Source organism: Meriones unguiculatus, chromosome 11, assembly GCF_030254825.1.
Source record: "Meriones unguiculatus strain TT.TT164.6M chromosome 11, Bangor_MerUng_6.1, whole genome shotgun sequence".
Classification (NCBI taxonomy): Eukaryota; Metazoa; Chordata; class Mammalia; order Rodentia; family Muridae; genus Meriones; species Meriones unguiculatus.
The window spans coordinates 9,155,739-9,171,518 of record NC_083359.1 but is presented as its reverse complement, the minus strand read 5'-3'; the positions used below and the strand labels follow the sequence as shown (position 1 = coordinate 9,171,518).

Below are 15,780 nucleotides of genomic sequence, written 5' to 3'. Positions count from 1 at the left end.
GCACGCGGGCGGGAGGCGGGGCGTCCCGCGCCGGCCGGGGCTGGCGGAGGCGGCGCTGAGGAGGCAGCGCCGAGGACGCGGCGGCATGTTCCGGCTTCTGCGCTGGCGTCTGGGCCGAACACTGCTGCGGGCCGCGGGCCGGCGGTGCGGGGGCGGCGCCGCGCGGCTGCTGCCGGAGCGGGCGGGCGACGCGGGGCCGGGCGCCGGGAGGCTGCGGGGCCGCGGCGCGCCGTCGCGGGGCCAGGGGCTGCTGCCGCTGTTGGCAGGTGAGCGGCGCGCTCCGGGCGGGGGCGGGGGCGCGGGCGCGGGCCGCTCCCGGTGACCTCTGAGGCGCTCCTCACAGCGCTCGGCTGGTTCTCGCGGCCCGCGTCGGCGGAAGAGCAGCCGGGGGAGGACGGGGCAGACGAGGCGGAGGCCCAGATCATCCAGCTGCTGAAGCGAGCCAAGGTGAGGAGCTCGGCCGGGCGTGTGCGCTCCCCGCTCCGGTTTCCCGAGCCTCGGATGGATTGGCCCCGGTGGAAGGTCGGGATCCGTCCGGACTGGTCCGCGGCGAATCCTGCAGCAAACCCGCCGCAGTCGTGAGTGCAGGTGGAGACGGCACCCTTGCTTTTCCCTCCCCGCCCCCTCCCCCCGTCCAAACATTGCTTGAGGATGTTTTGCGGGGGTGGCTTTAATCAGCTAACCAGCCAAGCCGAAATGACATTTTGTGCAATGAAAAATGTGTGTCGCCCCGAAAAATGCAGTTTAGTATCGTTTATGCCTCTTGGTTCGCGTCTAAATCTGTTTTCCACATCCTTTTTTAAAAAATTGTATTTTTCTCTCTCCAGGTTTGTTTCATCTCTTCCGTGGGTTCAATATCGACCTAATGCCAACAGCGTCCAAATTTGTATTCACAGAGTGCACTGTGACATTGACATGCAGTCTGTATTGTGAGGCCCCTAGCTACCTCTCAGATTTAGCATTCCCCAAACTAAGCACTTATTCTTAAATGCTTCCCCCAAAGATTGTTCTTAAACAATCTTCTCTTTACCACCAAAGGAAAAAAAAAAGCCTAAAAATCGTAGTGGTTTTTAAAGCGTGTTGTTGATAATTCCCAGTTACACAGCCATAAACACAGTTGCCATCACATCCAAATCACTTCTCACCTCCAGCCCTCTTTTCCTCCATTTACCCTGTTTTTCTCACAATGGTCCTGTTCTCTTTCCCCACTGCAGTCCTTTCTCCATGCAAGCAATCTGAGTGACGTTTTGAAAATGTAAGTTAGACCATAGGGATTTCTTGCCTGTTAATTGAGTGACTTCTCACTGTCTCTGAGGAAACGCAAACCCTTGTCATGGGCTGCAGGATGGGGAGTGATCTAAGCCAGCTTACGTTGCTGTATGACTCACTGTCCTCTCTCCACCTCTCTTCCTTGAATTGGAAGGACCGTTCTTTTCAACCTATAGGGCCTTTGCTCATCTCTGTTGGGGTCAGTTTCCTATCTGTTTTATTATATGGTTGACTTCTTATTCTCCTTCCCTCATTTTTATTCTCATTTTCTTGAAGACTTTCCTGATTCCCGTTGAGATCCCCTTGTCACTCCTTTGTGTCATTTTTATTTATTCCTCTTTTCATGAGTTTTAATGAAGCCTACCTGTCCTGCATGATCCCCTATAATCTCCAGGAGAGAAAAAAGATGGAAGGCAAACGGCTTCCTTATAAAGTAAATACAGTGCCAGGTGTGGTGGTACCACCTTGAACTATAGTACTCAGGAGGCAGAGGCAGGTGGATCTCTGTGGGTTAGAAATCAGCCTGGTGTCTGTCTCTGCAGGGGGAAAAAAAAAGTATGCTGCATTCCTTCTGGCTGATCTGTTAAGTCTAAACTTTGTTATATGAGCACACCTAGATACAAGGAGGTGCTGGTCCTGTTCTCTTGCCCCACTTCGGCCCTTTCTCCATGCAGCAATCTGGTCGTGTGTCATCTCCGTCGACATGGTACCTGGACATAGTCGGGATTCAATAAGTTCATGATGAGTGAATAACCTCCTCATACGTATTGTGACGTATCTATTCTGAAGTAGTGTGTGCTTCTGCTTTCCTTGCTTTTCATTTACTGTTTTCTTTGTCTTCTCTCTTTAGTTGAGCATCATGAAAGATGAGCCAGAAGCGGCTGAGCTAATTTTGCATGATGCTCTTCGTCTTGCATATCAGAGTGATAACAAGAAGGCCATCACTTACACTTATGACTTGGTAACTTTTCCTAACAGTTTGAACTGTTGCTGAGGAAGGGTGGTTGCTGGGAAGGTTGTTCTTCCTGTTTTATCTTCCTGACTTTCATGATGTCCTGAAAGTGTTTGTTTTCTCTTGGTTTTAGTTTTTGTATCCTCGGCAGAGTCACTTACAATTTCAAACCAAAAAGAAACAAAATCTTAGTATTTTTCTCTTCAATGATGAGTAGATCTAGGTTTAGTTTGCTCTCAACAGAGTATATGAAATAAACCATATGCTTCTCTCATCGTTGTACTGGGCTTTCAGCAGATTAACTGACATTTTCTCTGTTTTGAATTTTTTTTTTTTTTTTTAAGAATGTGAAATCAGGAAAGAATCTTTTACTTAAAGGTTTTTAAATCTGTAAATGCAGTGCTTGCAACTGAACAGCCATTTATAATTTGCTTTCAGATGGCCAACTTAGCATTTATACGAGGGCAGCTTGAAAATGTAAGTCAATCGCTTTGTAATATCTTGAATTGGTAATAGCTCAAGGGAACTCTGACAGTAAGGCTATATGTTATTTTTTCAAAAAGCTCTCCAAGATACAGTGACTGAATGTATAGGTGCATTTCTTTTTAATTGATTGGCCCACACATGGCCCAAAGACTAAAAACAGATTAGGCATCTCTGTTGTGTGGCTCAGAAGTCTCAGGTTTATTTTAAGATATGTCTTCTTCTGCGTGAGTAAGCTAACTCATCCCTAACCTGCAAGAAGGGTAAAGGAGAGAATGGAGCAAGCGACATCCTTCTAAAATGTCTTAAGGGTGTTGATATTTTCTCTGCCTGTTACTGTTGCCAGAACTTAACTTGATGGTATGTTAGGTATGATCAAACCTAACGGTAAGGACGGTTGATTCTAAAATTGAGGGTATTTTAAAAACTTAATCGATGGGGTGAATATTAGGGGACAGTTTGCAATCTGCCACATTGGTTCAGGTGATTAATCTATTAAAGTTAGTTTCCACTCTTTACAGAGTACTTTAAGGCACACAGAGGATGTGAGGTCCTGATCTTGTGGTATCTTTAAGAGTCTCAATGTTTCCCATATACACTGTGTGTGAGTGTGTGTGTGTTTGTGCATATGTGTATGTATGTCTTTGTATCTATGCATATAGTCACACATGTTAAATTGGTACTTAGAATCAAGGGTCATATATAGATGGTTTTAAAAAACCTTTATGCTTTTAGGCAGAACAGCTGTTTAAAGCAACAATGAGTTACCTGCTTGGAGGAGGCATGAAGCAGGTAAGGTCATCGCCTAGTATTGCCCCCTTATTTCACAAAGTGAAAACTCCCTGTCTTAGTTAGAATTTCTCTTGCTGGGATAAAACATTGTGACCAAATGTAACTTGGGGCAAAAGGGGATTATTTCATCTTAAACTTTCTGGTAACACTCTATCACTGAGGGAACAGGAACCCTAGACAGGTACCTGGAAGCAGGAACTGACACAGAGGATATAGAAATGCTGCAGACTGGCTTGCTTTTTGTGGTTCACTCAGCTTGCTTTCTTACACCACTCAGTGTGTATGTATGTCTTTATATGTATGTATGTATATATTCATACCCCTGCCCTGGCAGGGGTAGCACCACTCACGGTGAGCTGGGCTCCCCATATCAGTCATTAATGAAGAAAGTGCCTTCCAGACTTGCCTACAGTCAGTCTGATGGGAAGCATTTCTCTCAGTAGAGGTTCCTCTTCTGAAATAACTGTAGCCTGTGTCTAGTTGACCAAAAATCCAACCAGGGAATGCCCTCTAGCCCCAGGGCCAGCACATAAGTACTTTGACCAAAGGTCTAGTTTCACCACCTAGACCTATATAAAAATGGCTAGTATTTCACTAATTTTGAGTAACAATTGCTAAAGAATTCATAGTTGGTTAATTCCTTTAAGAGAAGAAAGACTGGCTTTGAGACCAAATTCAGTTAGATGTTGGAAATACTCCATAAGAAATTTTTACTTCTCATAATTTCCTTTTTAAAATTTATTTATTTTTTTTATCCCAACAGGAAGACAATGCGATAATTGAAATCTCTCTGAAGCTGGCCAATATCTATGCTGCTCAGAATAAGTAAGTATAATCAGAATAGAGTTGTGGCAGTGGCCAGGTAGAATGATGAGCAGAAAACGCAGGCCTTGAGTTTATACCATCTTAATATTCTTAAGATATTAAAACATTTTAATTTACTTGTCAGTCATCTGGGTCTCCAGAAAGTTGAGTGTCACACTCAGAGTATTACATTTCTCATCTTTGTAATTTTGAGGGCTTTCCTGTTTCTCTCATTTTGTTTTCATTTACCTGAGTGGAGCACAGCTCTCATCCCAGTAACTGAACTGTGAACTTAATCAAGTGTTTGATTCTTGTTTGAAATGAAAAGGGAAATAGAACTGTAGTTAACTCCTCCTAGAAGCAAAGAGAACACTGTAAAAAGTACTCCAGGATAGTAGACTCAAAGAAGCCAGTCCACCAGCAAAAGAGGAAACGAAATGCTGAGACTTCTGGGTTATCTCCCTTACTCGTTTTGGAAAATAAGTGCTGTCTTAGTTAGGGTTTCTTTTACTGTGATTAAAACATTAAAACCAAAAGCAACTTGGAGATGAAAGGGTTTATGTGGCTTGTATATAAGGAGCAAAGCTAAGGCAGGAACTCAAAATGGACAGGAACCTGGAGGCAGGAGGTAATGCAGAGGCCATGGAGGAGTGCTGCTTACTGCTTTGCTCAGTCTTTTTTCTTTCTTACGGCACCCAAGACTGACAGTCCAAGAGCGGCACCAGACATATCAATCACTAATTTAAAAAATGCCCTCTGTGCTTGTGGAGGTGTTTTCTCAGTTGAGGTTCCCTCCTCTCAGATGACTCTAGCTTGTATCTAGTTGACAAAACTAACTGGCACATGTGGCTGTAAGAGGAATTATATGATTCATGTAAATGTCTCCAGAGCATGTGGAAATAATCATCGGTAGGATTTGAAGGGGGATAGAGCCAGCAGTAAAGGAAAGTCTGCATATATAAGTTAGGAAGTGCTAGTTCTAAAATAGTAGATAAATTTGAATTATTTTATTTATTTTTAATTTATTTTTTGACATGGGGCTTCTCCATTGTTCCCTGGCTATCCTGGAACTCACTGGGTAGACCAGGCTGGTCTCAAACTCACACTTGCCTCTGCCTCCTGTGTGCCGGGATTAAAGGTGTGTACCACCATGAATGAAAAATTCTCTTAAAGAAGAAAAGGCTTATTAGCTACATGGAAGCCTTTAGGAAACAGTTTAGGTGTTGCCAAAAGCTAGAAACACTCATGAGGCCTTAAGGACCCTTGTCTTAGGTTTCTTTGCTGTGATAAAATACATTCTATTGAGGGAAGCCAGGGCAGAGCTGAGGCAGGAACTGAAGCAGAGGCCACAGAGGAATGATGCCTACTGGCTTGCTGTTCTTGGCCTGCTCACTTTGCTTTCTTACACAGGGCTGTCTGTGTGGGATAACCACGCAGAGTAGGCTGGGTTCTTCCATGTCATCATCAATGAAGAGAATGCCCTCTCCCCGGCCCCCCCGGCTTGCTGACAGGATAATCTAATGGGGCATTTCCTCAGCTGAGAGTTCTTCTGACTCTAGCTTGTACAGTACTGACAAAAAACTAGATAGTGTGATTGACACCTTGTCACTTTGATATAGAAACACATCACTATTCACGTATAGACTTTCTTTTCACACTTGTTCCCAAGGTATCGTGTTAATAATTATATCACAAAATAACATAACTTTTTTTTTTTTTGAGACAGGGTTCTATGTAGCCCTAGCTCTCCTGGTAGTCACTGTGAAGACCAGATTGTTCTCCACCTCACAGAGATCATACCTGCCTGCCTTTGGAATGCTGGGATTAAAGGCATGTGCTACCATATACAATATAACCTAAAACATAATATAACTTTTAAAAGTCCCACAGTCTTAAAAAAATTCACTTTAAAATTCAGTCTCTTTAAAAATATCCAGCTGTGGACTTCTGTAAAACCAAAGTAAGTTACATACTTTCTATTCTAAGAGGGAAGAACCAGGGCATGGTTATGATCAAATCAAAGCAAAACCCAATTCTTCTGAGAAGTAGAAATAGCTCTTATGAGACTCAAGATCTTCTGGTCTTCAAAGGGCTCGGGCAGGTCTACCCTTCCAGCTTGTCCTCCACTGCATGCATAGCTTGTAGGCTCAGGTCGGCTGCACACCACAGCTACTGTCCTTGGCAGTTGTCCTGTGACACTATTCTGCAGTATGATGGGGTCTCCACTGTACCCAGCTACACTTTAACCATTGTATAGGGGTTCCCTTTTTTGTGCTCCACCCCTGCCTCAGGTGCTACCCATGACCCCTTCATGCCTTCAAAACAAGTACCACCTGGTGATTAATGTTACCAAGTTTGGCTGTCTGCATGAAATCTAGCCTTGGCTCCCTCTGGACCCCAGCTTCTATGTGTTGACCCTGGGGAAGCAGTCCTGGAATATTTCACCTTAATGTGTTAAAATCACCCCTAATTTCTCAGCTTCAGCTAGCAGCATTGATGCTCAGCATAGCAAAGGTTTCACTTTAGTGGCGCTGGTCTCTTATTAATCACAGCTGAATCTTTAGCTCCAGCTGATGAAGAAGCCCCAGATTTTTAATACAGAATACCACATAGACAGCCTGATAGTCTTTGGTTTCTCACTGAAATGTCACAAGCCAGGCCTCCTTCGTCTGCATCTCTATAGCATTTCTATCTTCCAAGTTCCCATAACAGCCCATTAAGCTCTAAGCACTAAATGGCTTTCCCAGTCTAAAGTTCTGGTGTTCTTCCACATTGGCCCCCAAACCACAGGATCAGGTGTGCCACAGCCATACCCGTGATCCTGGTACCAATTTCTGTCTTAGCGTTTCTTTTGTTGTAGTAAAACACCATGCCTAAAAGTAACTTGGGGAGGGAAGGGTTTATTGTTACTATTTTCTAATAGCTCTTAAGTCCTACAACATTACTGAGAGAAACATGGCAAGAATTCAAGGCAGAAATCTGGAGGCAGGAACTGAAGCAGAAGCCATAGAGGAAAACTGCTTACTGACTTGCTCCTCTTGGCTTGCTCAGTTTGTTTTCTTGTGGGACCACCAGATAACAACCATCAGTCAAGAAAATGCCCCACCATTGCCTACAAAACCAGTCTAATGGCACCATCTCAGCTGTTCTTCACCTCAGGTGATTTTTGCTTGGTTCTAGTTGCCAAGATGTTAGCTGGCACAGCCTTTCATTCCTTTTGGTCTCTAGATATAATTCAAGGGGGGAGCACGTGGTATGTAAATTGGGAATGTTTCTGAAGAGTTCTGTTTGGGAGTGGACTCGGAGAGAAGACAAGACTAGACTGGTTTCCTTGATATTTTTGGCTGCTGCAGCAGTTAATACCAGAGAGATGTCACATAAAGCTGGATGCTGCTCAGAAAAGCTGCTCTTTGAGGCCAGAGGTCCCAGCCCCAGTTTCTGTTTGAGTCAGCAACTTCCATTTTCTTCAGCACCTGCTTAGTTTTCCTGCATTTTGATCAGGCACTAGGTAGGCTGAGGCTTCTGAGGGACTCTTGACTTCTATTTTTTCAGATTGGGGCTCGTTTTGTAACCTAGGCCAGCCTGGATTACAGACACAAAACACAACATAGCTCCTGACTTAAATCTTGAACTTCAAGTTTGGCTGCAGCCAGAGAACATTGCAACTGGGGACAGTCATGAGAGTAGTGTCTTACAGAACTGGATGTTAATGATGTCTCAGTTTCTCTGACAAGTAGAATCCCAAAGCAAATAAATGCTGAAAATTAAAACAGATTCATATCTCTCACGGAGCTAAAAGCTTTTACAGTATCCATTAGTAAGTAGTACCTCTGGCACTCTCTTTTTATGTTGTTTTATTAAGGGAAGTATAAGATAAGAAAGCACATTGCCAGGTTATAGGGCTTACAGAGGCTAAGGGCTCTTGCCTGGCATGTGTGAGGCACTGGGTAATGAAGGAAAGCCGCTGAGATAGGGAGTGGTTTGTAGACCTTTTACTTGGACGGCATCTTGCGGCAGCCTCCCTTACTGTGAGGCTGGAGGTGTCTCTTCTACCAAGGAAGCAGATGCTTCGTTCTGAGGATAAAGTAGAACAGTGGGTCATCAGATCCCTCCTGGGAAGGCACTAGAGAAAAAGGGATGAACTTCATAATGTCAGTTGTAGTAAGAGAGTAGAACCAACATGAAAAAGTAGGAACTGGAGCTAAAGAAGTTCCTCTGCGTCTCTCTAGAAGCTATCCAGCATCACTCTGTGTGCCTGTATGTCTCCTCAGTGTGTCTCAGGGTCCAGGACTGTATGTCAGGCCTTCCCATGCTAGTATTTTGATTTCCATAGAATAAAAAAAAATTAAGTCAAAACATATTAGGAGAAATTGTTAAGTTCCCAAGGTTTTCCAAAAGTGCATGGTGACAAGAGTTGGGAGCCTTAGGGCCAGCAGCCTGAGCCTCAAGGTGGGGTTTTGCCATGCAGACAGACAGACTTGAAACTGTGGTGGGAGATAATTGAAAACTAATGGTTATACAGTAATGAAAATGTTGGCAGCATTCATTAATTTACCTGAAATAGATGACTTAAACCCTGGAGAAATACGGATCGACAGCCCAGAGATACAAACTTCCCCTGTTGATCATGCTCAGCAAAGAACTGTAGGTGATCATGCTCAGCAAAGAGCTGTAGAGAGGGTAAAAGAGTAAAAGGTGAGCACAGCTGACTGACTGTTGATACTTGTTTCCAGACAGGAATTTGCCCTTGCTGGCTATGAATTCTGCATTTCAACTCTAGAGGGAAAAATTGAAAAAGAAAAGGAGTTAGCAGAAGACATGTCAGGTAGGAAACTTGGCTTTTCTAGACATTGGGTTTTCTCTACAAAGTTTCCATTGCTAGATGTTCATTAAAGGAAAGAGCCCACATTGGGAGAGGGCAAATCATTGTGGAGAGTAAGTGGTTATCCCAATGCCATGGGTTTGAAATAGGCTGTTTTGTTTAAATGATTTGAGTACTGTTTTGAAAATTTTTAAAGCCCCATTGGTGACAGGCTCATAATTTCTCTGCTAATTTCTGCTACATTTTTAATATTTGGGAAGTTGACAATAACTAGGGAAGTCTTTTTTTGTTTGGTCACTTATTAAAGTAGAACTGAGTGGGAGAGTACTGCCTGCCAGGTACCAAACCCCCTAGATTAGAGAGAGAAAAAGATGAATCTAGGTATGCAGCCAGGTAAGGAAGAAGGATCACAGCACTGAGGGAGCATTTAAGCTGTGTATTTGGGTTTCTTTTCTTAGCCCTTTTCCCCTGCCCCAGCTCTGAGACAGGGACCCCATGTAGTTCTGGCTGGCGTAGACCTTGCTATGTAGACCAGGTTGCTCTCTGATTCTGAGATAACACCTCTCTCTGCCTCTTGAAATCTTGGACTAAAAGTGTATACCTCTACACCTGGCTTTTGTTTGAGTGTCTTACTTTGTATGAAGTACTAGAAATTTTCAGACTTCACATTCATTAAGAAATTTGTTGCTAAAGGTACCAAGATGCTAGGAAGCCATGGGCAACTTTTCATCCCACCTCTTTTGAACATAATCACTCCACTGTTGACAACCTTTATCAGTGTCACCAGATCTAGCACTTGACTGTCTTATTCATTAGTTGCTTTGATTCATGGGATCATTGTCTCCTACAGGAAACAATATCCCTTGGTTTTGGGGGCATCTCATTGATCTTTCCCTTTCCTCATGCCTACTTACAGATGGTGACTGGCTTCAGAGGTATCTTCTCTTTTTCCCTCTGGCTCACACGCTAGGAAATGTCATATACTCCTATAACATTTGACTGTTACATGTGTGCCTTCCAGCTGGCCCCAAGACTGTAGGCTTATGGGTCTGGTTTTAAATTTGCCTAGACTGTTTAGTGATTATCCAGTATTAGACATGTCCACTCTGGGTCTCTTGATTTTTGTCACTCAGGTTTCTTCACTGCTCAGCCCTAGGTTAGTAAGTGACACCAGCATTTACCTGGTGGCTTTGGCAGAGAACCTAAGAATTCTCTGTGATTTTTCCTCCTTATGCTAGTCTACCAACAAGTTATATTGGATAACTATGAAAATACATCCACATTAGACATGTCTCATTCTTTTATCCTACTGATTTGTGGAGGCCATCATCCATTTTTGCCTGGATGCTGATCTGTTTTTCCTGCTTCCTTTGCTTTATCCCCTGCACCCCAATAATTTGTTATCCATACAGCAGGCAAACTAATCTTTTAAAGACCTCATTGCTTCTGATTATGAATAAATTCATAATCCTTACACAGATCCATGGTCTGGCTTCCACCTGCTTCTGTGGCATTATTATCTTCTCTCCTTGCTCATCTCACTGACCATATTGCTCTTTCTTGGTCTTGCACATCTTGAGCCCATACTATCTCAAGGCCTTTCATTCAGTATGCCTTCTTCCTAGACTGCTCTCACCACTGCCTTACTTCATTCAGGTTTGCTCAGTGTCTTCCTCAGAGGCCTATCCCAGCACAGGCATCTCCTCCCATCTTGATGTTATTCATCCTTTATCTCTTCTTTATCCTTTATCTCTTCTTTACCATCCTTGAAGTAGAAGTATGAGTGTTGTGTGCTTGTGTCTGTATTACTAATAGAAGTACAGTTTTTTTGTTAACTTTTTAGTATTTATCTTCTCTACCAAAGAGAAGTCAAGATGCCATGTGTTGTATTAAATTATTAGTGCCTGGAAGAGCGTCTAGCACCTAACAGGGACTCAGTAATTACTGAAAGAACAAAATTAGGCAAAGAGCAACAAGTAAATACAGTTCAGTGCTATGCGGAAGAGCTTGAAGAAACCCAGAGAAGGTATAAATAGGGCCCATCCACAGAGTACGTGAGTCATTCACTGTCCACATGCTTGTCTTCATGCATTGAAATACTACTAGTGTTTTTTTACTCCTTCTTTCTCTTCTCCCCCTCTCTCTTCCTCCCTCCATCTCTCTAACTCTTCCCTTTCTCTCCCTCTCCCTTCTTCCTTTTTTCCTCTCTCTCCCCTTCTTTCTTTCTCATATGGGATATTGCTGTATAGGCCAGACTGGCATCAACCTTAGGGTACTCCTTCTCCCTCAACCTCTTGACTCATGTGAGCTGTTGTTGGCAGCCCTTGCCTTACCTGTGTCTGTCTCTGACTCTCTTTCTCACTCACTCTGTCTCTTGTATCTCAGGCTGGCCTCAAACTTACTGTGTAGCTAGGATGACTTTGTACTTGTACTTCTCATCGCGTTGCCCTCTCCTTCTGAGTGCTAGGATTATTCCATACCTGCTTTGTGTTGTTCTGTGGATTGAACTCAGAGCCAGGCAAGCACTTTACCAAATGAGCTGCGTTTTTAACCCCTTGATACGAGTTTATTAAGAGTATAAAGCCAAAGGAATTGGTCAGTTGAAAACAGATGGCACTTTTTCTGTCTATGTGCTTGTATATGCACTTATGAGTGGAAGCCAGAAATCAACCTTAGGTGTCATTCCATGTTGTTGGTCTCCTTGACCTGGACCTTGCCTGTTAGATTCTGTTGGCTGGTCAGCATCCCTGGGAATCCACCTCTCTCTGCCTTTCATTTAATAGTCCTACACACCTGGCTGTTTGAGATGTGGACTCTGGAGTGGTGCTCAGGTCCTCAGGTTTATATGACCGGTGTTTACTAACTCCTGCACTTTTCCTGAAAACATAAAATTATTTGTAGGCTTAGATTTTTCAAACACCTACTTTATTTAATGAACATATAAATAACATTACTTCCAGAGCCAAGTAACATGATGATATAATTTTATTTTCGGCATTTTGTTTTCTTTGGAGTTAACTTGCTTTCTTGTTGCTTTTAGAATTTATTTTAACATACTTGCATAATATTCATTTATTTGTGAATGTGTGTACATGCCTAGGCATTCATGTGTGCCACAGTGTGTCTCTGCAGGTCAGTGGACAACACATGGGGCTAGGTTCTGTTGCTGTGAGAAGACACTGTAACCAAGACAACTTACAGAGAATTTATATGGGGCTTATTGTTTCAGAAGTTTAGTCCGTGACCATGATGGTGGGGAGTATGGTGGCAGGCAGTCAGTGGCACTGGAGTTGTAGTTAATTTGGTCAGATTAGTTAATCTATTGCTTTCTAGTAGGAGATTAAGAGCAATATTCTCTTTGGACCTTTGGAATTGGATGAGTTAGTGTATATAAAGCATTAGAATAGTGACTACTACGTAGTAGCAACTCAGAATATGGTAACTATTAGCTTTTACTATTGTGATAAGGCTGTGTGCCTCTGCTGCTTGAAGCACATTAGCTTCTGTAACCCCGTCAGCTTTATTAGCAGGATATACATGTCTTCTGTAGTGAGAATATCATTTGTTTGTGCTTTTCTTTGGGTGGTAGTGAGTACCATACTGTGTTTGGAGGCCAGAGATCAACCTTGGGTGTCATTCAGATCTTGCACCTTGTGCAAGACAGTGTCTCTTATTGCTTGCTGCCATACATGCTAGGCCAGCTGGTCTCAATTCTAAGGTTTTATTAAGTGTGTATTGAATGGGTTTTACAGTTTGTGTTCGTAGGGTATTTTTATGATTTGTATGATAGTGTGTGTTTCATTTGCTTTTATTTTTTAATTATTTTTTTCTTGTGTCTGTGTGGGAATTAGCTCATGAATGCAGGTTCTTTCGGAGGCTGGAAGAGAGTGTTAGAACCCTTGGATTTAGAAGCTGGGAATTGAACGCTGGACCTCTGATAGAGAAGCAAGTGCTCTTAACTGTTGAACCATCTGTCCAGCCCCAACTTTTATTAATTTTGAATAAATACTGACTGTCATATGCCATTGCTTTTGGATTTGAGTTGCAGAAAGTGACGCAAAGGCCCATTTACTCTGGGACACAGTGCCCTGAAAGGTATTTTCAACATTCAAGTCAGGCAGAGCAGCTATCACCCATCTTTCTATATTTCTTTCTTTTTTTTTTTTTTTTTTTGCTTCCTGTTTTAACTTTCTAAACAGTTTTAGTATTTAGCTTTTTAGGTTATCTAGAATTTACTTGTAAAGTTGACCACTAGTTTCTTACAGGTAATTATCATTAAGAACAGTATTCTTAAGAATTTTCTATTTATTTTGGATAAGCCCTTTACCAGTAAACATTGTTAAATCATATCGTATAAATATGTGATAATTCAGCTCACACATGCTTCTTTTATAGAAGTTTTCCCCAGTTTTTACTTTTTTTTTTTTTTTTTTTTGGTTTTTCGAGACAGGGTTTCTCCATGTAGTGTTGGCTGTCCTGGACTTGCTTTGTAGACCAGGCTGGCTTCAAATTCACAGAGATCCACCTGCCTCTGCCTCCCTGAGTGCTGGGTTTATAGGTCTGTGCCACCACCGTGCCTGGCTGAATTGACATCTTTCATGTGACTTGTATGGAATCAAAGTCCTCAAAGCACTTAGCTTACATTATTGGATTTGCTTTATATTTATGCATTTCGGGGCGATTGCCATCTGGATAAGTCAGCACGCATTTACCATAGAGAGTAGTAGAGAATGCAGCTGAGTTAAAGGAAGGCAGCGCCATTCAGGGTAAGGGCTGGCTGAGCTGGCTGCTGCTTGAGATCATGAGGGACCAGGTTGGAGACCTCATCCCACAGTGGCCATGGCCACAGGAAAGTGTCACGGTGCTCTTTCCGCATATAGAGCTGTCCTTCACATTGATTGAAATTGGATTACATTGCCTTAACATTTTTATTTCTTTTTTTTTTTTTTAAGGCAAAATTGGAGTCTTTTAAAAAGATGTAACTGGTTTAAGACTGTTAAAGATGGTGAGATGACTCACCATATGAAGACAATTGCTGTGGGCTAGAAAACTTTATGGGGTTGGTTTTCCCTTTTCACCTCTACTGGAGTTGCTGGGATTAAACTCAGGTTGCTTGGTTATTAGGCAAGTACCCCTTGAGCCATCTTTGCTGGCCCCAAGAGTCCTTATGTGGGGATCTGGGGTAGTTCATTTTCTGAGCAAACTTATGAAGGGATGTTGTGCCTTCTTGGGTAGATAGATGAGGCACTATCTCTGGGATAGTGTTTGGTCCTCTTTTCTTTTCCTTACATAGGTCTTCTGAATGTGTTTGGTTGGGTTCTTTCTTGATCACACACTAGCCCTTGGCAAGAGAAATGTGATGGCTGTGATTGGTTAGCACTGGCTAGTATCCATTCCCACCTGAGTGCCTTTGCTCTTCTCTTAACCACTGAGCCATCTCTCCAGCCCCCTTTACTCTTCTCAGTCATGACAGCCAGGAAAGGTTCGGGGACCAACAGCCAGTCTGTTAGTAATGAATTGTGAAGTAGGGGGCCTTCCATTGAGGGATATGGCAGGATGCCAGCATGCAGATAGGACAGCTGTTTTTATTAAATTCGAGTCAATGAGGTGCTTTACTCAACTATTTCTTTTCAGTTGATACTGGTGTTATTCCAAGGGTTGCAGTTATATAGGTGGAGAATAATGGCATTTATTTTATGACAAATGTGTGTTTGTCCCTGCTCTCTCTCTCTCTCTCTCTTTTTAATTGAGTTCATTGGCTACCAACATTAAATAATTTTTTTTAGGTAAATCTTATATATAAATTGGTACCAAGCAGAAAGTAGATTTATTATATATCTAGAGAAAACTAGACTTGCTTGAAAATTGTTTAGTATGCTGTTGGACATCGTTTAATGCTATTTTATGTAGCACTTGTTTACATCTTTGGTATTTATAGTTCCTTTCTTTTGTCATTGTAGAATTGTACTGATATAAGCTGTGACACAGTTTCTATGTTTTGTGCATTAGAATGATCAGGTTCTTAAATATGTTGGTGAGTTTTTTCCTTTATTATTCATATATTTAAATTTCTTCCATTTTCTCATTTTCTTACATTTTTATTTTGTGTGTTGGTGTTTGTATGTCCTGGGGAGCATGTGGAGATCAGAGGATAACTTGTGGGAATTGACCTCTCCATTATGTGTATCTCTGGGGCCAAAGCCTGTTTCTCAGGCTTGGAACCAAGTGTCTTTACTCACCGAACCACCTTGTTAGCTAGCCCTCCTTTTTTTTCCTTTCTAAAGATTAATTTGTGTTTTACTTATGCATATGACTGTGTCAGTGTTGCCAGATGTATATGGGTGGGTACAGAGGCCATGGGTATTAGGTGTCCTGGAGTTAAGCATTTTGAACTGCCCAGTGTGGGTGCTAAAAGCTGAACTCTATGACCTCTTGAGCAACAAGTGCTCTTAACCACTGAGCTATTTCTCCAGCTCTCAACCACCTTCTGTTTTCTTGATTTAACTGAGGAATACCAAGTACACTGAGCATTAATAAAATGAATGAAATATGTGAGTGAATGAATTTAAAATCTGTTACACTTGCAGAAGAAAATTACACAAGATCTTTCATGTTGATTGCTCTCTCCTTCTTCCCATCAGAGTTTCATTTGTTTTCA

At 42.4% G+C, this 15,780-nt stretch overlaps 1 protein-coding gene across 6 annotated transcripts in view; it reads left to right on the top strand.

Moving 5' to 3' along the window:
• The first annotated feature begins 17 nt into the window (after window positions 1-17).
• The window catches only part of Ttc19 (tetratricopeptide repeat domain 19), a 44,282-nt gene continuing 28,519 nt past the window's right edge, over window positions 18-15,780 (top strand). The window contains exons 1-7 of one of the 6 annotated variants that reach the window (XM_060363559.1): window positions 19-266; window positions 344-447; window positions 2,120-2,230; window positions 2,660-2,698; window positions 3,440-3,496; window positions 4,260-4,321; window positions 9,034-9,125. In XM_060363559.1, coding sequence (XP_060219542.1) covers window positions 86-266; window positions 344-447; window positions 2,120-2,230; window positions 2,660-2,698; window positions 3,440-3,496; window positions 4,260-4,321; window positions 9,034-9,125 — 646 coding nt within the window. In that variant the 5' untranslated portion in view covers window positions 19-85. Of the gene's footprint in view, window positions 267-343; window positions 448-2,119; window positions 2,231-2,659; window positions 2,699-3,439; window positions 3,497-4,259; window positions 4,322-9,033; window positions 9,126-15,780 lie in introns of all 6 variants that reach the window. The other 5 variants (XM_060363561.1, XM_021639151.2, XM_060363560.1 and 2 more) reach the window with 5 other exon arrangements.